This window comes from Physeter macrocephalus, chromosome 16 (assembly GCF_002837175.3).
Source record: "Physeter macrocephalus isolate SW-GA chromosome 16, ASM283717v5, whole genome shotgun sequence".
Lineage (NCBI taxonomy): Eukaryota > Metazoa > Chordata > Mammalia > Artiodactyla > Physeteridae > Physeter > Physeter macrocephalus.
The window spans coordinates 7,787,401-7,808,502 of NC_041229.1; the positions used below are offsets into that span (position 1 = coordinate 7,787,401).

The 21,102-nt window shown below is 42.6% G+C and overlaps 1 protein-coding gene across 8 annotated transcripts in view; it reads right to left on the reverse strand.

Moving 5' to 3' along the window:
• The window catches only part of FAM118B (family with sequence similarity 118 member B), a 53,800-nt gene that overhangs the window by 26,071 nt on the left and 6,627 nt on the right, over positions 1-21,102 (reverse strand). For 2 of the 8 annotated variants that reach the window (XR_003676342.2, XR_003676343.2), the window contains exon 2: positions 5,347-5,501. The exons of 1 other annotated variant lie outside the window; for it this stretch is intronic. Coding sequence is in view for 2 of the 7 variants with exons in the window: in XM_028477352.2 (XP_028333153.1) it covers positions 5,347-5,399 (53 nt within the window). In the remaining 5 variants the exon portion in view is untranslated. Of the gene's footprint in view, positions 1-5,346; positions 5,502-15,296; positions 15,782-21,102 lie in introns of those variants that run through there. 5 more of the 8 variants (XR_003676346.2, XR_003676344.2, XR_003676345.2 and 2 more) reach the window with 5 other exon arrangements.

Below are 21,102 nucleotides of genomic sequence, written 5' to 3' on the forward strand. Positions count from 1 at the left end.
GAAGGCTAATTTCCTCAACTCATATTCCATCACACATACTGGAATTCTTCTTTGGTATCATAATCACTTGGAAAATAGGGATCACAAAATCCTAACAGTGAATGAGGAAGTAGACCATCTTTCCAGTCAAATCTTTGGTTCTGTTGGTGAGAAAGCTGGGGCTCAGAGAAGACAGACGAACTACTTAACTCAATAAACCTTGCCCTAGCTTCATAATCATCTGAGATGCTTGTTAAAAGTATATGTTCTTAAAGATAAAGTCTATTAGTTAATTTAAAAGATAGTATATGTTCCCAGGCTCTACTCCTAAACTACCGAACGAGAATCTCCACAATCTTCAGGGGATTCTTATGATGAGACAAACAGAAACACTTAAATGAAATGCAAACAATTTCCCCACAATCCAACGTTTTGCTAAATAAAGGACGCACACCACATGCCACACTCCCTTCTTTTACGTGTACACATCACTTATTACCGTCTCACAGCTTCCCAGTTGCCAACACCAAGAGTTAGGAGTTAACTGCCACTAAAATATTTCCATGAGGTTTTTATTTCTCTGAAGTCTACCTATGCTCTAGACTGGAGAAGTCGTGGCAGGAGAGTGGGAATTTCTACCACATATGCGACAACCCAGCAGTTTGGGGATGTTTTTTAAAAGAACACAATGAAAAGTGTATATGCGTATGCTCTTTCCTTAAATATGGCTCTATAAACCCATCTGCAATCTGGACAAACTACACTCATGTAAAAAACACTGTGTCTTGAGAAAGATGAAAGTAAAACATAGAGGAAAGTTAATTTAATGTTCATTAAGTTTTGAAGATGGACATCTTCATAATCCAATGTTTAATTCAGCTACTAAACCAGAGTTTTAACTCTTATATAGTGCTTACCACGTGCCAAGCACTATTTACAAATATTAACTCATGTTATCCCCATAACCTTATGAAGTACTATTACTGCCCCATTTTAGTGATGAGAAAACTGAGGCACAGAAAGGCTGGGTACCATAATTCAAACCAAGGCGGTCTGCCTTCCAGGTTCATGCTCTTAATCGCACTATTACAACCTAAAAACATTCTTCAAGTATTAGCTTCTCAGCTTTTTTTCCCCCCGTTTTTATTTTTATTTATTTATTTATTTATTTTTTCCGGTACGCGGGCCTCTCACTGCTGTGGCCTCTCCCGTTGCGGAGCACAGGCTCCTGATGCGCAGGCCCAGCGGCCATAGCTCACGGGCCCAGCCGCTCCGCGGCATGTGGGATCTTCCCGGCCGGGGCACGAACCCGTGTCCCCTGCATCGGCAGGCGGACTCTCAACCACTGCGCCACCAGGGAAGCCCTTTCCCCCCATTTTTAATTTACAGTCCAAAACTATCAAAAAACGGAGTTCCCACATTCTAGAAAGCAGATTTACTTGAAATAATTGTGATGCTTCATAGCGGCTACATGATTAGGTGCTCTGTTGATGCAATCACGGCAGTCAGCTAAATTCAGGAGCTGAATGAAGCCATTTTTTTCTGGTGATAAGCACCTGAATACTAAGCTTTTAAATTTTTTTTCTTTACAGAGCCAACTGTTATGAAGGTCCATTCCATCTACATAATTTAAGATAATTAAATATGGCCGACAACTCTTGACAATTTGTTACTGGAATGTTCTCGGTCCTCTTAGGAACTGAACAAGAAGTAATTCAATATGCCCACATTAAATTTGACCATACATTCATTCTGTTTTCTAACAGGATAACATCTTTTCTTCAGTCTAAAAGATGCCTCATATGATACAATCTTACATGTATACCTCAGTGACAACTAAGAATAAACCATATCTTATTCCTTTTAGAGTGTTATTTCACGAAAAAAAAAATCTATTTTACCCCATTGTTTACTCTAAACAATCTGCAGGTACTGCTAAAGAGGTTCTAAGCTAATTCAGAAAATCTTGCACAGAATTCCTAATATGCAGCAACTAGTTCACACACTAATTTCTTTATGTGATCACTATTTGAGTTTTCATTTTAGTGGGACTTAGCAGAGGTGGAAAAAAGCTTTTCTGCCACAAGAAAACAAAGGCAATTACCTGTGCCAGTGTCTTCATTACCCCAATTACTGCTAAGCCACTGAGAAATCCTTTAAGGCCAACAGAGTTCAGCAAAATAAAAGTTAGACGTTCGGTAAATGCCAAGACAAGTAACCTCATTAACAGACTTTTTAAGGCCTAAGTCTTCATATCAGATAGGATACTTCTACTTTGAAATCTGTCAGCTTGGCAAGAAATAGAATGCTTGTATCTGGTGGGTGAAAAAGGGAAAAATCAAGGCAAATGTTCTAGGAAAAATCCATTAAGAAACATGGAAAAGATAAGAGAAAAAGGATTGGTTATATGAATGAAATTAAGATTGTATAAACTAGCAGTTGTAGCTTTGAAAACATGAAAGAATTCCAGCTTCTCCTTTCAAAGCATCTTGGTGCTAGCAAAGATGGCAAAATCTGGCTTTTTTATGGGGGGATGAGAGTGGGGTCTCCCAGCCCCCTCTCCTCATGCTGATCCGGGGGTCTCCCTGTGCTTCCAGTGTGTGGTCTTCAGCCCAGACAAACCCCTGACATGCCAGAAGGAACACAGAATAATACACTTTCAGATATGGGTGGATGGAATAAAAAGGAGAGAAAAGTTCTAATGATGGCATTTTGGCTTGGAAATAAAAGATCTACAAATGACTAGCTTGCAAAGATGGTACATTTCTTGTTTTAAAAGATCAGTTGTATTTATAGCAAGCTTTCCCCTCTTCTATTAAAAATAAAACTAAAATAAAACAGTGACTGAAATAGAGACTGGCTTATTTCTCTATCATAAACATAGAAAAGGGTTAACTTTGTTTTCTAAGGGAAAAGACAGTCATCCTCTGACTTGGAAGAAACCAAGCCCCTCTGATTGTGGTTTTTGGACTCATTTCAACACATCTGTTTTTTTTAGCAACTATGGGAGAGGAAAGAAGGAAAAGATAGCCAGTGTAAGGTACTACAAAAGAGCACCCGACAAGCTTGTTGACAATTTAACAAATTAACTAAAATAGTTTACTAAGGCAGTTGATGAATTCAGTTCTATCATGTAGATTGCAGCCTATACTATTTGTTTTGTATAAAACAAAATTTCCATTTTCTTCCTTCTCATTCATACAAAGAAATGGAACTGATATATAAGAACTGTATCTAGGGGCTTCCCTGGTGGCGCAGTGGTTGAGAATCTGCCTGCCAATGCAGGGGACGCGGGTTCGAGCCCTGGTCTGGGAGGATCGCACATGCCGCAGAGCAACTAGGCCCGTGAGCCACAACTACTGAGCCTGCGCGTCTGGAGCCCGTGCTCCGCAACGAGAGGCCGCGACACTGAGAGGCCCGCGCACCGCGATGAAGAGTGGCCCCCGCTCGCTGCAACTAGAGAAAGCCCTCGCACAGAAACGAAGACCCAACACAGCCAAAAATAAATAAATAAATAAATAAATAAATAAATTTTTTTTAAAAAAAAGAACTGTATCTAGATGTGCCAGGATGCGACCCCTCTGCGTACCCCAGGCTTGAAGTCTTTCCTCTACCTCTGGTTAACCTAGTTTGCTCCTACTTTTATCCCTAAATTGTATGTGCCTGACACCCTCTACCTTCTGTCAGATAAGATCTGTATCACACTCATTTCCTGAAAATTTGCTTTAATACAGTCACTGATAAAATGCCAGGTTGATACCACTTATTCTTGGGATTTCACCAGCAAACAATGACCTATCAATGAAAAATGTGAGAATGAACTCATAAGATATAGGGTTTCTGGAAAGACTTTAAGGATTGAGAGGTATAATCACAAATTCCAGAAAGCCTTTTAACTCAAGTCCCAAAATAAACTACACTGGTATTCCAGGCTCAAGAGCTCAGATGTTGTTTATATCGTTTATTTTCAATTATAAAACCAAAGTAACACAGCATGTACAGGGAACAAAAGTGTTTCAAGAGGGAGTAATGGAACATCCAAATTAAAATCTGATTTGAATTAGAAGTTGGTGATGGAAGTTGATGATTTTACCATGCAAAGAATGATAACTAATAAATTCCTTCTTTGTCACTGCTTTCCCTCCTGTGAAGCTTCTGAAAGCTTGTATCTGAGACGGTATATCCTGAAAACAATGATACATGTTGCTAAGGAAGGAGACTTTAAAAATATTTAATAAAAATATTTTCCATGGGGACTTCCCTGGTGGCGCGGTGGTTAAGAATCCTCCTGCCAATGCAGCAGACACGGGTTTGAGCCCTGGTCTGGGAAGATCCCACATGCCGCGGAGCAACTAAGCCCATGCGCCACAGCTACTGAGCCTATACTCTAGAGCCCGCGAGCCACAGCTACTGAGCCCGCGTGCTACAACTACTGAAGCCCACACGCCTAGAGCCCGTGCTCCGCAACAAGAGAAGCCATTGCAATGAAAAGCCTGCTCACTGCAACGAAGAGTAACCCCCGCTCGCCGCAACTAGAGAAAGCCTGTGCGTAGGAACGCAGCCAAAAATACATAAATAAAATAAATTTATTAAAAAAAAAGAAATATGGTCTTTATTAAAAAAAATATTTTCCATGTATCAAGTAGTACGATCATACAAACCATTTCATCACAAGTGACCTAGGCAATTCATTAAAAATAAGATTAAATAAATCTTCAAGGGTAAGATTTTACATTCTAGCCAGTCCTTGAAAACTAAAGTCCCCTATTAAGACAGTGTGAATTATGAATGGCTGGACCCTCAACTGCTTGCTTCTCATGCCATCAAGAGGACACACAATGTGCCACATACAGACATAGGTTCCTTCAAGTCCGGGCGAGCTCAGGCCATGTCACCATTATAGAGGATTTCTCTATGAGCTGAAATTTGACAAGTTGTAAAGAAGGGAAGACTTTCCTGTCATAATAAAAATTAAAATGTTTAGTAAGAAATATCCCACCTAGTTTCCACCCTTTTTTACTTTCTTGAGGATTTCTGACCTAAACAGCACTGAGTTCAAAAACAGTTTTTTCAAGTTGCCTTTTGACATGGAGCTTGGCAAATGTTATGGTTAAAAACTTCAACTGTAGCTGAATGTTAATAGTGATTAAGTGAACTGTCAACACCGGGTGAGACATCTCAGAAGTCCATTGTGGCCATGTAATCCAAAACCCGTTCACAGTAAAACCAAGGACAGAATATAGGAAAGATACACAAAATAGACCTGTCTTTGCACAATATCTTAAACTGACATAACGGATAAAAAAGAACTGAATAGACACCCATCTTGGGTTCTTAATTATGTTTAAAACTCAATTATCAAAATACCCAGTAAAGAGGGATTTTGCAAAAAGCTTGCTGAGTGCATTCAATCTTTTCATTCTGTCATTCAACGGAGATTAAATGTCTATGAAGTGCTCGCTCCTCAACTTCCCACTCAGGATGGCAATGGAACTGGAGGTCTACAGAGGTCATGGCATTTCCTTTTAAAGAAAAAGAGGGCAGACCATTACCTTTTGGGGTGATGCTTATGCAGTCCTATCTAAAGGAAGGAGAGAAAAGGCCTTGCAAATTTTTCTAGGGCCCGTTTAACTCAGTTATATTAACTGTACCATTTTCCTTTTTTACTGCGAGATGGAATGTAGAAAGTTTTGTTTCAGAAAGTCAAAGACGTGTGCTTCTCAGCATTTTCTTTAGTGATCATACCTCAGCTTTAACCTCATGGGAAACTAAACTCAAAACAATAAACAGCAATTTCGCAGAGAGGACTCAAGTATGAAACAACCATGACAAATTGGGAAAGGAATCAGTAAGAAAGACGTTTAAGAAACCACAAAAGGATACTCTGAAAAATAAAATTCAGAAACATGGGAAAAGATCAGTTATGGGCAAGTACGGCAGAACACCTCCCTGGATAAACTAAGCCTGGTTCTTTATAAAGAATACTGTATATGCAAAACAAAGATGATACTGAATATACACACCAACACAATACACTTGATATGCATGCAACTCTGGCAGTATTCTACACTATTAGTATTGATCAGGACTGGAACTGAGCAGAACCCTGCACCCCAACCCCGCCCAAGTACAAATGCCCCTCCACATCTCCTGCCTCTTGTCTGTGGAGAAGTTGAAGTCTCCCAGGCCTCCCTGAGTCACAAAGGAGCAGGCTCAAGCAGCTAATGATTAGGACAATAGAGTTACAGACTCAGTGTCTGATGCATGTCCCTGAGTTGTTTTACAGATACCGTAACTGCCACCAGAGGGAAAAGGCTGACTGCATGATGACCAGACTGCAGTTGTGACAAACCACTCCACCTTGAGCAGTACGGAATCTATGGCTAGCACAGTGCCAAGAACTGACCTTAAGAGAATGGGATTAACACTGCTGCTGAAAATAATCTGTATCTTTGTGGGCATCAAAATAATTGTAGCTTCTTCTGCCCCTGTATGGAAACGGGCAACTACAACTGTGAGCAAAGAGATGCTACAGACCCAGGTCAACGTCTTCCACTCTAAGAATACGGCACCCTACGTCAGCAGGAAGAAGTTACAGAAGACAGACCTTCGCCCGTGATCCCACAGAAATGGAATGATGTTCTGACAAGTGGGGATTTGTAAGCAGCTTTCGGCAGGAAAGAGCTCTCTGCAGGAGGCCCCTCTGCCTTGTCACTAACCTTAAACCAGCCCCCAGCGCCCCCCGCTCCCCCCCAACCCCGGCTCTGCTCATCTCCGGCCCTAGTACACCTTTCAGATCTTTTGACCACATGATACCTTGCCTAATCCTAGTCTGGTCAGGACTTGGCGCTTTCACCGCCGTGGCCCGGGTTCAATGCCTGGCGGGGGAATAAGATTCCCACACGCTGCACGGCGGGGAGGGATCATCACAAGACGTCAGCAAGCCTGCACACAGTGGGATGTCAATGACTGTGACCCCCTCTGTGAAGGACTGACTGAGATTACTTCCCTTTTTCCCTTTAAAAACTTTCATGGCCAATCAGAATCTTTGGAGATGGTTTTGGGGGGACACTGAGTCCACCCTCTCTGCAGATTGCAGGCATTCTATAATTAAAAGCAACTTTCCTTTCTACTAACATTTCTCTCTCTCTTGAGTATGGATTTCTGAGCGGCCAGCAGTCAGACCTGGTTTGGTAACAGGACCTTACGAAAGTAGTGTGTCTGATTTAGGTCGCAAACCTAAACACATGGAAAATCTCACTGAGTCAAAGAACAGAAAATATAGATCACCAAATGAAAATGTTAAAAAAGGATATGGAGCAACTGAGCTTCAAAGAAATAAGGGAGGTGACCAAACCTGCTCTTACAGGGCAGTTTCTCCCAGACTCGGCCCAATCTTCACCCCCATCACTGCCCCTCTTGGAGATAAGTGCATTTGGCACCTTTGCCATCCTTTGCTGTAAAACAAAGCCTTTGGCTTTTAACCTGAGATGTCTAAATTGGAAAGGTAAATTTTCAGCTTTTACTAAATGCTAGGTCATAAGAGCTTGTGATCTAACATCAGTTTCTCATTCACAGAAAAAGAGATTTTTTTGCTTGTTTGTTTGTTTAGCTGCCCTTGGAAATGAATTTAAGAAACTTTCGTGTTACTTTGGAATTACCTAAATCAAGTTAAGACATGGGTCGGGGTATTTATAATAGATTACCACCTGCAGAGCATTCACGGAATGAAAATTCTTTCCCTAATTTATTCACTTATTTTGGCTTATGAACTTTTGAATTTGACTGAGAAGCCTGTTCCTAAAAGGCTGAGGAACTCCCTCCCTCCCTCTAGACCTGCTGGCTTCTTTACTGTTCCTCAAACAGGCCTGGAAGCACTCTGGCCTTGGGGCCTTTCTTTGTATGATCGTTCCTTCTGCTGGATCTTCACCCCACCCCACCCTACCCCCGCCGGCACCCAATCCGCATAAGTTTCCAATTCTTTGCTCGAGTCAGACCTTCTCAATGACCACCATATCTGAAGCTGCAGGCTCCTCACTCACTACATCAACTGCTCTACTTTAAATTTCATAGCACATACCACCCCCAGTATACCAGTTATATTTATTATTAGTATAATAAAGATATTCAATATGCTTATTATTTGCCATCTGCCTCCTCCCATTGGAATATAAACTCCTCAAAGGCAGGGATCTTTGTTTAGGTCACAATGTAGCCCAAGATGCTAGATGGTGCCTGGCACAGAGTAGGCGTGCAAATACTTACTGAATGAACTAACTGAAATGTAAGATGTCGCTCATGATCAGAATTACAAGAAAGAAATATATTGTGCAACAGAGAATGCATTTCTAATTAAAAGAAACACGCTGTGACTGCTTTTAATGCAACTAGGACCATAAAAGGCCATTTCTTTTTAAAATGGAACAAATGGGAAAAGACAAATTCCTGTGAAAATTGCATACACAGTAAATCAACATTCAGGCTATCACTTTTCAGATACACCAACAGTCACAACAGGGAGTGAAGGTAATCTGATTCCAGCAGGCAAAAGGATTTCAGACTTAAAAGTTTTAAGACTATCCTCTGACACTAAATGAAAAATTTTAGATGTAAATCATTTTATTTTTATAACTCAAGTTTCTGATATCTAAGATGTAAACTGATGTAGATTCTTAACGCAGGAACTCTTTCTGGCAAACTCAAAGACCTTAGTATTTAGGGCTAAGAAATCAGTTTCTTTTATTTAATATATTAAATCTATCCTAAGTGTTTTACCACTAGAGAAGAAGAAAGTCTTTTGTAGTAGCAAAAGGGATTTCAAAACACAAACTGGATTAAGTCATGCTTTAAAATCACTCAAAGGCTTCTCTGTGTTTAATAATACAAAACTCCTCATCCTGCCTGCAAGACCTGGCCTGGCCTGGCCTCTCCAGTCCTCTTGACAACATCCCTTCCTATACTGACAGTGAAACAGGAGGGAAGGGGGCAGGACACAACCTTTGAAAGAATAACATAGCCTGAGGACATGACATAAACTGATTTAAACCAAATGGGTCTAAGATAGCGGACAAGTCAACTTCCACTAGACCTTGAGCCTCAGTATAAACTCACTGTAACACATCAGCAAACTAAATGACACACCCACAGGTGCCATGACAGTTCCAAGGCCAACCATAATGATCAAAAAGTAGGCGGTGGCCCCATTCCTGGAAATCCCCACCCCTTCCCAAAATAGCTGGAATACTCCTCCCACTCATTAGCCGATGAAATTACCCACCCCTATAAAAACTGACAACTCCATACCCTGGTGCCTTTCTCACCTTCTGGATGGCCCACACTCTGTGGAGTGTGTTTCTCTCTGAATAAATCCACTTCTTACCTATAACTTTGTCTCTCACTGAACTCTTTCAGCAATGAGACATCAAGAACTGGAGCTTCATTAAGTCCTGAAACCAGGTGTGTGATCTCAGTTGGAAGACCGTGGGTTTTGGCTGGGTTCAAGTCCCAATCTAGGTTTTGGCCAGGCTGGAGTCCTGGCATGTGAGTTCAAGTCCCAATCTGAGGTGCAGAGTTTCAACTGGCAACCATGAAGGGACAGTGATGAGGTAAGAAAATGCTGAGAGTTACATCTTGGTCCTAAAGAGGCCTGTGGAATGCCGCAAGCCAGGCATACTAAGGAAGATGCTAGGCCACTGTCTGCTTCTTTCTGACTGGCGGGTCAACCCTGTATACTTATGCACATCCAACAGCAGGTCCAGGACAGAACTGTTAATCTCTGTACTCTTCTCCATGACTCTGAGGTTTTTCTCCTACGTTCTTGTTCATTCCTGCTCTATTGCTTCCTTCCTCCATCCCTCCCTCCCTCTCTCTCTCTCTCTTCCCCACTCTTTCTTTCTTTTTCTTTCTTCTGTTAACCCCAGAAGACCTGTGTGACCACCAAGGTGTACTTTTTATTGCTCTTACTCCCCTCCCTCTGGCCCTTACAAATGCTGACCCTTTATTCCCAGCTTACAGCTAGACCACTCCCGTTCATTGTCAACACTGTTGGGAACGTCTTCTGTGCCATCTCTTTGTGACTTCTGGGGCTCTAACACCTGGTTGGGAGACTACCTTGAAAGCGATAGCATCTAAAATTGTAAGTGCAAGTCTTGACTAAATTGCGCGGTGGATGTTGACTCAAGAGTGGAATTCTGGATAGCTCGGGAGATAGAGACGTCACCTCAGGCTTGTCTGAAATGGGTCAGGCTGCATCAATCCCAACCAGTACCCCTGTGGGCCATATATTCTGGGATTGGGAAGATTTGGACAACAGAAATTAAAAGGAAAAAACTTAGTAGGTTATGTAATCAGGTTTGGCCACCATATGAGTCAGGAAATTTAAAATGGAGCGAAATTTTCATGGCTTTGTATCTAGGCAATGGAACCCAAAAGGAATTCAAGGAGTGTGTAGCTCGGGAGGGATAACTCTAGGAAGGACACAGAGGATATTTTAACTGGCCCACCCTACAGGGCTGTGGATCCCAAATGAACGTGGATCCCTCCTCCCCCGAGGTACAGGCCCGTTTGGCTACGCATTTCAGAGCCTAGTCTGCCCCAGATGTCAGGCACAAAATTCAAAAAGCAACTGCTGGTCTTCAGACTCCAATGAATGACTTGTTCTAATTGGCCTATTTGGTTTTCAGTAATAGGGATATGGCCCAAAAGGCTGAATGCTCCCAGAGAAATATGAAAAGGCCCAAATGATTGCAGTGGCTTTGTTCATTCAGAGATCACCAAAGGGGAAGCGGCTTTTCTGGACCAATCTGGCCTTGGCAGACCACACGGCCCAAGGGTACCCATACAAGGCCAGTGTACCCTGTGTGGACAAAAGGTACTGGACGGAGGATTGAGATCAATGTGCCAATTGCAAACAGCCAGGGCACTGGAATAGGGAATGCCCCAGATGCCAGAGAGCAACAGGGGCCCCTCGGCCATTGATGGTTTTGCAACCAGAAGACTAAGGGGCACAAGGCCGAAAGAGGCTCTGCCTAGAGATACCATCTATGTAACTAATGTAGAGCCTCCGGTGGTCATCGATGTGGCAGGCCACTTGACAGAATTTATCGACACTCGCACAACCTTCTCAGTCTTAACCCAAAGGATTGGAAACCTTAGCAATCATAAGGGATACGTAATGGGGTTGTCAGGGAAGAGACACGGGCAAACTTTCCTGGAACCACTTTTGTGCAAGATCAATGGCCAGCAAGTGCAAGTCTTGACTAAATTGCGCGGTGGATGTTGACTCAAGAGTGGAATTCTGGATAGCTCGGGAGATAGAGACGTCACCTCAGGCTTGTCTGAAATGGGTCAGGCTGCATCAATCCCAACCAGTACCCCTGTGGGCCATATATTCTGGGATTGGGAAGATTTGGACAACAGAAATTAAAAGGAAAAAACTTAGTAGGTTATGTAATCAGGTTTGGCCACCATATGAGTCAGGAAATTTAAAATGGAGCGAAATTTTCATGGCTTTGTATCTAGGCAATGGAACCCAAAAGGAATTCAAGGAGTGTGTAGCTCGGGAGGGATAACTCTAGGAAGGACACAGAGGATATTTTAACTGGCCCACCCTACAGGGCTGTGGATCCCAAATGAACGTGGATCCCTCCTCCCCCGAGGTACAGGCCCGTTTGGCTACGCATTTCAGAGCCTAGTCTGCCCCAGATGTCAGGCACAAAATTCAAAAAGCAACTGCTGGTCTTCAGACTCCAATGAATGACTTGTTCTAATTGGCCTATTTGGTTTTCAGTAATAGGGATATGGCCCAAAAGGCTGAATGCTCCCAGAGAAATATGAAAAGGCCCAAATGATTGCAGTGGCTTTGTTCATTCAGAGATCACCAAAGGGGAAGCGGCTTTTCTGGACCAATCTGGCCTTGGCAGACCACACGGCCCAAGGGTACCCATACAAGGCCAGTGTACCCTGTGTGGACAAAAGGTACTGGACGGAGGATTGAGATCAATGTGCCAATTGCAAACAGCCAGGGCACTGGAATAGGGAATGCCCCAGATGCCAGAGAGCAACAGGGGCCCCTCGGCCATTGATGGTTTTGCAACCAGAAGACTAAGGGGCACAAGGCCGAAAGAGGCTCTGCCTAGAGATACCATCTATGTAACTAATGTAGAGCCTCCGGTGGTCATCGATGTGGCAGGCCACTTGACAGAATTTATCGACACTCGCACAACCTTCTCAGTCTTAACCCAAAGGATTGGAAACCTTAGCAATCATAAGGGATACGTAATGGGGTTGTCAGGGAAGAGACACGGGCAAACTTTCCTGGAACCACTTTTGTGCAAGATCAATGGCCAGCTGTTTTTACATTCCTTTCTGTTTGTGCCTGACTGTCCCATCCCTTTAATAGGAAGAGATTTATGAACTAAGTTAGGGGCTACTCTGTTTCTCGAGGGGCAAAGGAACCACCCTCATCACCAAATGGTTCTAACAAAAAGCAAAAAGGACAGAAAAAATCTGAAGCTAAAATAGAAGGTTTAGTAGACCCTGGAATGTGGAATATTGAGGTTCCGGGCTTGGCCAAAGATATCCAGCCGGTGATTATTAAGTAAAAAGGGTTATATAGTGTCTAAATATAAGGTACAAATTTCTTAAACCTCAAAAATGTTTGTAAGTAGATTGCCAAAATAGGAGGCCACTGGTCTGACTAAACTGACCATAGCTGATATTCAGACCCTGATAGGAATTTTGGAAGAGGCCTTCTCCCCTAAGCTAAACAAGGAAAAGTAAAACTTTCCAACATAGGTGAATGGGTATGTCAGTCCTTCAATATCAAAAGAGGGTCAAGTAATTTAGAACTTGACTGGTCAAGGATAAATAGAAATCTTGTGTCTTTTCTGTAAACACTAGTAAAAAGGGTTTAGGTAAGTGACCTTGATTTGTTCCATCTGCCAGAAGCCAAACTTGAGTCCAACCTCTTGTACCTGACGGGTTTTACGGTGTACCTGTCTCAGGACTGAAATTCTGGAATGGGAACTACGAGGTCTCTGTTTGTGTGCTCATATGTATCTATCCGTGTGTTGTAGGTGTACGGTACTGCCAAAAATTAATTCATAAAAGAGCTCTACTTAACTGGCTTTTAAAAAATTAAGCGCTTATGTTAATACTCAGAGATAGAAAATAATATGGCCAGAATAAATTTTAGGTACATGTCATCTGGAAAATATTCAGTACTAAACTGATATTTAGTATTGAAGGTTGCTTAAACTTGGTTTGATTAATATAGACATGTCTTTAAAATCATCAATGTTGAGTATAATACTTCTGTCATACCTAGGTTTACTAGGGGTCAAATAAAACCTTATCTACCGGTTATAAATTTGTCAACAAGAAAAGTAACTCAATGTGAAGAAAAACACTTTTAAGGAAAGTAAAATGAATGTTTTCAGTTAAAGAAGGTGGGAGGAATGAGAAAAAAAATTGAAAAAAGTTGTGCACGATCAAGATTTTCTGAGATTGGATTAAATTTAGTTGCATGAATGAATTTTGTTGGGAGTGGGCTGGGACAAGACTAGATTCGGTTTCTCCCTCCAAAGTTTTCTTGAAATGCTGCTTTTAACAAGCGATAGTATGAGTTTCTTTGCCTTTAAGTGATCTGTATTTACTTTTGAGATCTTTTGTAACTTTGGTTAAGAAATAAATATTGTCTCACAGTGACCTATGATCTTATTTGACCAAGTGTTTGAAAACTTTTTGACAAACTTCCCAAATATCAAATTTTAATTAAGTTTCTTTTGATTTCCAGGTAACTTTTGGGGTACTTTAGAGGGGCCCTGAGGTATCTTAAAGAGAAATATTTAACTAGGATTATTTGGTACATTAAGTTAAATGTAATCATTCGTAATTCTGATTATTGTAACCAAGTTTCTTTATCGATTACACTGTAATTGATGTTTAACCATGCCTTTTAAGTCTTTTACCATTTAGAGATATTTTTGTACTCTGATGCTGTTACAAAAAGTGCTTCATCATCAAGGAGATTCATAGAAAGGCTATGGAAGCCGTTACAACAGTTCTATACCAAGATGATGACCATGCCAGGATTCCAGCCTATACTGACTTAAAACAAGGAGCTGTCCTGCCCCTGGGGCTCCTCGATCAGGCATCCAGAGATTTTTACTCCTTTACAGGCAGGGTCGACGTCCCTACTCAGCCTTGAAGCAGTTAGAGAGGAGGAATCATCGCCCTTCTGCTTCCCATAAGAATATGGGACTAAAATCTCTGAGGGGGGAATGAAACAGGAGGGAAGGGGGCAGGACACAACCTTTGAAAGAATAACATACGGGCTTCCCTGGTGGCTCAGTGGTTGAGAGTCCGCCTGCCGATGCCGGGGACATGGGTTCGTGCCCCGGTCCGGGAAGATCCCACATGCCGCGGAGCGGCTGGGCCCGTGTGCCGTGGCCGCTGTGCCTGCGCGTCCAGGGCCTGTGCCTGAGCCTGCGCGTCCGGAGCCTGTGCTCCGCAGCGGGAGAGGCCACAACAGTGAGAGGTCCGCGTACCGCAAAAAAAACAAAAAAAAAAACAAAAAAACATAGCCTGAGGATATGACATAAACTGATTTAAACCAAAGGGGTCCAAGATGGCGGACAAGTCGACTTCCACTACACCTTGAGCCCCAGTATACACTCACTGTAACACATCAGCAAGCTAAATAAGACACCCACAGGCTCGATGACAGTTCCAAGGATATAAGGATCAAAAAGTGGGCGGTGGCCCCATATCTGGAAATCCCCACCCCTTCCCAAAATAGCTGGAATACTCCTTCCACTCATTAGCCTATGAAATTACCCACCCTTATAAAAACTGACAACCCCATACCCTGGTGCCTTTCTCACCTGAGGTGGCCCACACTCTCTGTGGAGTGTGTTTCTCTCTAAGTAAATCCACTTCTTACCTATCACTTTTTCTCTCACTGAATTCTTTCAGCAATGAGACATCAAGAACTGGCGCTTCATTAAGTCCTGAAAGCAGGTGTGTGATCTCAGTTGGAAGGTTGTGGGTTTTGGCCGGGTTCGAGTCCCGGCCGTGTGGGTTCAAGTCCCAATCTGAGGTGCACGGTTTCATGAGTACCTCCGCCCCCCAGCCCCAGCCTGTCCCTGAAGTCTCCTTACCCACCCCCTGCCCACTTAGTCTTCATTTATATTGATACTTCAGCTCCTTATTCGCAGCTCTTAACACCTACCCCCAGCATAGTTTCTGTTATAGAGTAAGTGTTTACACAGTGGAATAAATGTTCAAATATTTGCCGACTGAATGAGTGTACCTACCATGAGTTAATTTGAAGTCTAAGAGATCAACTGATACTTTTCAATTTATGAGCTGTAAAAAAAAAAAAACAGGGTGAACAGGTAAAGTTGTAGTATTGTTTCTTTTATGCCAAACAAATCCCCTCTGTGACAGATATGCACCACTCACCTGTTTAAGGCTATGTTCATCCCTACATGTGAACATTCTCACCTGCTTTGGAGGAGCCTTCTTTACCTTTCAGTTTTCTTTTTCCCAACTATATGAAAAAAAACTAAGATCACATAGTACCTTTGCAAAACCTGTATAGATTGTTTTATAAAACAAAGCTGAAACAGGAGGGAAGGGGGCAGGGCACAACCTTTCGACTTCCACTAGACCTTGAGCCTCAGTATACACTCACTGTAACACATCAGCAAGCTAAATGACACACCAGAGGCGCCATGACAGTCCCGAGGATCCATAAGGATCAAAAAGTGGGCGGTGGCCCCATTCCTGGAAATCCCCACCCCTTCCTGAAATAGCTGGAATACTCCTCCCACTCATTAGCCTATGAAATTACCCACCCCTATAAAAACTGACAACCCCATACCCTGGTGTCTTTCTCACCTTCTGAGATGGCCCGCACTCTGTCTGTGGAGTGTATTTCTCTCTAAGTAAATCCACGTCTTACCTATCACTTTCTCTCTTGCTGAATTCTTTCTGCAATGAGACATCTAGGACCTGAACTTCATTAAGTCCTGAAAGCAGGTGTGTGATCTCAGTTGGAAGACCGTGGGTTTTGGCTGGGTTCAATCCCAATCAGGATTTAGGCTGGGTTCAAGTCTTGGCACGTGGGTTCAAGTCCCCATCTGAGTTTTACAAGGTTTCAAAGCTACATGCGGCGAATTCTCAGTCCCCTGAGTTATTCCTCTGGCCTGGCACGATTATATTCTGTATATGCTGGTAGAGTTTAAAATGACTGGAACCGTATTAGTCACAGCAAATCCACTGCTTTGCAGTCACAAGTTGTTGAATTTTCATGTTAAAATACCTGTTAAATGCCAGGCATTGGGCTAAAAGTGATACTATTACCGCATCCAGTTCACCTCCAACAAACACCATGTAGTGTTTACAGTGAGCCAGGCACTGTTTTCTGCACTTTACAACGTTCACTCCTCTATGAAGCAGACACCATCACCATCACATGTCACAGATATCACAGATAACGGAGGCACAGAGACATTAAGTAACTCGCTAGCGGTCACATGGCTATTTATTACACAGTAGATACGGGATGCTGATGCCAGAGTCCACGTTGTAGAGACACAACTCAATACCGTCTCACCAAAGATGACTAACGTCATACCCTTAAGGGCCAAACCCTTGAAAAGTCTCCATCTTTTAGGGGCAACGGAACTGTAAACATATACTTACCATTGTGGCAGAATTCAATGAAATAGTTTGGACTTATCTTCCTTTACCTCTTGGAAGCCTCTGACACTTAATTCCATTCTCATCTCCCCTGGATACTGTGTTTTCCTGGCCTTCCTCCCAACCCTGTAGGGAAAGCTCTTCTTCCTCTGCCCATTCCCTGAATGTGGACTGTCTTCATGGCACCATCTGAGGCTCTCCAGTTTAACCACTTTACCTACTCCCTACTCTCCCCACCCCACTTACTCCAATGGTTTACGAGGCCAACTAAATGCCAATGACTCCCAAATCTGTAGCTTCAGCTCAGATCTCTCCGGTGTTTCAGACCCAAAAGATACCTACTCAGAAGTTTCATTACAGCCCTTCAAAACTCAAACATCCTTTTAGGCAGTCCTATTTCAAACTTAAAGATCAAAACACCGTTCAGAAACCTGCTCCTTATCATGTGTGGGAGGTCTCTGAATGGCAGAAATAATCTCTGGGAGATAGGATTACAGGTGATTATTTCCTTCTTTCTGTCTCAAGCACTAACACAAGTATTTATTGATTTTGAAAGAACTGTCATCTACTTTAGGAAAGTTCTTGCAAGTACCTTCCCTGGATCAATCTCAGTAATCCCTTAAGAACAAGAGAATGATAGACCAGTGGGAACGTGGGAAAGTGGCTAAGCTTGTAACTGTAAACTAGCTGATATTCCTTTCAGGGTATTTGGATTTCTTCCTAATAAAAAATTAACTGAAAAATATTCTCTTTGATCTGTAAATGAACTGAGGGATGAAAGCATTGTTTAGACCTGAAACAAGAATCTGAAAGCTCCAAAAAGAGGTTATTATCTGCCACAGAGGCCCACCAGAGCTAGAAAGACTAGGCTGACTTAGAAGAAACAGCTTTAAAAGCATTGCTTTGCAAAGCAGGTGGCATCAGTCTTAAAAAGCGGCCAGTGAAAATAATTAAGGAAAAAAGATAGATGAGAGAAAAACAGGTTAAGGAGACCTAAAAACATACTTTCATAAAGAGCGAAGGAGGTCAATGCAAGACTGAGGAGTCACAGGGAGAGACAAGAGGGCTGGATGGCCTGGGCCTCGAGGTGGGGACAATGCATGGGGGTGGAGGGAGTGGGGGAAAGCACTTGTTTTCTGAGAAAACGAACAGGTTGCATGTAGGCACCCGGGAATACGTTCAGGGTACAGCGAAGTAGAAAGAACAAGTGATCTCATTTGGTTCTGCGGAGAAAAGCAGTTTTCAGGAGGAACTCTTGGAGCAAGTGTAAGCATCCTGGTTTCATGTTGACATCCTTTCAAAAAACTGTATTCTTAAGTTTGCCCCTGCTTTTACACCACACGTTTTCTTATACGTAAATCCCCTTCGGGTTTTGTTTTTTTTTTTAACTTTTCTTCCTTCATTTACCTTAGTGTCTTAGTAAAATTTACTTTTTAAAATACTAAGTACTTGGGGGCTTCCCTGGTGGCGCAGTGGTTGAGAGTCCGCCTGCCGATGCAGGGGACGCGGGTTCGTGCCCCGGTCCAGGAAGATCCCACATGCCGCGGAGCGGCTGGGCCCGTGAGCCGTGGCCGCTGAGCCTGCGCGTCCGGAGCCTGTGCTCCGCAACGGGAGAGGCCACAACAGTGAGAGGCCCGCGTAATGCAGAAAAACAAATAAAACCCTAAGTACTTGTGGATTCACCCAAAGAGCGGCAGAGCATGTTTCTAGAGCAGAAGAAAGAGAGAAGCAGTGCGTTTCTAGTGACTGAGGCCAGCGGGCGAGTTGGGGTGATAGGGGAACCGGGAGGAAGTGCACAGAGGGCCGGACCCTCCAGGTCCCCGTGGACATGCCTTAGTGGGGTCTAGAGAGCTGTGGTGAAACGCTAAGTTCTTATCACATTCATTCTGGCAATAGATCTCAAACCTGCTCCAATGCGGAGAGCAAGAAACTGAAAATTATAATGGGCTCTCATTAAAGCTGTCATATCCATATGACAAGAATGGATATTATGAAAAATGATCAAAGGAAAAGAAAAGATCGGGAGAAAAATCACAGGAATCATAGAAGAAAATGTCGCAGGATTGAAGGACATGAATTTCCAGAATGAAAGGGTCCACTGAGCACTTAGAATAGTCAATGATGAAATACCTGCACCAGGGTACCTTATCATGAAACTCCAGACCACCAGGGATAGAGAGAATATCCTCAAACTTCCACTGAGGGAGAAAAGAAAAACCAAACCAACAAAACAAGGTTTCGTAGAAAAGCTGTGAACCACCACACCTCCAGGGCACTTACAGACACCCGGAAGTACAACGAGGCCTTCAAAACTCTGAGGGAAAATTATTTCTAACCTGGGACTCGATTACACTTCCAAACTATCAAACAAGTTTGTGGGCAAAATAAAGTCTTTAAGATACTTCTTAGGATGTAAGATGTGAGCCAAGAAATGGGATGGCATGGGGGCCAGCCCAGGAGGAGAGTAAAGGTCAGTTCCTGAGTGATAGACAGGAAGCAGGAAAGGGAGGAGGAAGGTGATGCAGGGCTCCAAAAAAAAAAGGAAGTGATACATTTGAGCCCAGAGATAATGTTACTGATATGAATGTGATTAATACGTTAGAGCATTTGGAAAAAAATTAACATAGGTAAGTGAAATAACCAGGCAAAGGTGAACCTACACACATGGAACAGCAATGCAGGATCACCTGGCTCAAGCAACGGTGGATGACATTGGGCAGAGGTATAAATACAGGAGTGTCTGCTGGGCGGGAGGGAGGGAGGGAGACTGATTCCTGGGCCCTAACTCAGCATTCACTGAATCAAAATTTCTAGAGGAGTGATCTGTAGCTTTAAAAGTACCTCAGGTGATTCTTATCATCAAGCAAGTTGGGGAAATGCTGACTAGTACTTTGGGGTCAGTAAACTCAAAGTGGATTTGGTTTTCTGAGTCAGTTAACAGTGCAGCTCTCTTTGTAACAGCTAGTGTTAAGTCATTTTCATTAAACCAACAATATCATTGGAGCAAACACAGCATATTCCAATCAGTAACAATTAATACACACATACACATACACACACACACACACACATACACACACACACACACCCAATCCACATCTTTTTATATGGTCAATTAATCTATGACAAAGAAGGTAAGAATACACAATAGGGAAAAGACAGTCTTGTCAACAAATGTGTGGGGAAAACTGGACCGCTACCTGCAAAAGACTGAAAGTGGGCCACTTTCTTACACCATATACAAAAATAAACTCAAAATGGATTAAAGAGTTAAATGTAAGACCCGAAACCAAAAGCTCCTAGAAGAAAACATAGGCAGTACACTCTCTGACCTTGGTCTTCGCAAATTTTTTTGGATCTGTCTCCTCAGGCAAGGGAAACAAAAGCAAAATAAACAAATGGAACTACAGAAACTAAAAAAAGCCTTTGCACAGTGAAGGAAACTATCAACAAAACAAAAAGGCAGCCTATGAATAGGAGAAGACACTTGCAAACAACATCAGGTAAGGGGTTAATACCCAAAATATACAAAGAATTCATACAACACAACATCAAAAAAAAACCAAACAACCCGATTAAAAAATGGGCAAAGGACCTGAATAGACATTCTTCCAAGAAGATATACAAATGGCCAACAGGCACATGAAAAGATGCTCAACATCACTAATCATCAGGGAAATGTAAATCAAAACCACAATGACATACCATCTCATACCCGTCAGAACGGCTATCATCAAAAAGACAAGAAGTAGTGAGGCTTCCCTGGTGGCGCAGTGGTTGGGTATCTGCCTGCCAATGCAGGGGACACGGGTTCGAGCCCTGGTCTGGGAAGATCCCACGTGCCGCGGAGCAACTAGGCCCGTGAGCCACAACTACTGAGCCTGCACGTCTGGAGCCTGTGCTCCGCAGCAAGAGAGGCCGTGACAGTGAGTGGTCCCCACTCTCCGCAAGTGGAGAAAGCCCTCGCACAGAAACAAAGACCCAACAGAGCCATAAATAAATAAATAAATTTTTATATATATATATATATATATATAAAAATATATATATATATATATATATAAATATATATAAAAGACAAGAAGTAGCAAGTGTCTTTATGGTGAGAATGAGAGAAAAGGGAACTCTCGTGCACTGCTGGTTGGATTGTAAACTGGTGCAGCTACTACAGAAAATTGTACAGAGGTTCCTGAAAAAATTAAAAACAGAATTGCCATATGATCCAGTGATTTCACTTCTGGGTATTTACCCAAAGAAAAAACATGAATTCGAAAAGACACATGCACACCAGTGTTCACTGCAGCATTATTTACAATAGGCAAAATCTGGAAGCAAACTAAGTGTCCACCGATAGATGAATGGATAAAGAAGATACACACACACACACACACACACACACACACACACACACACACA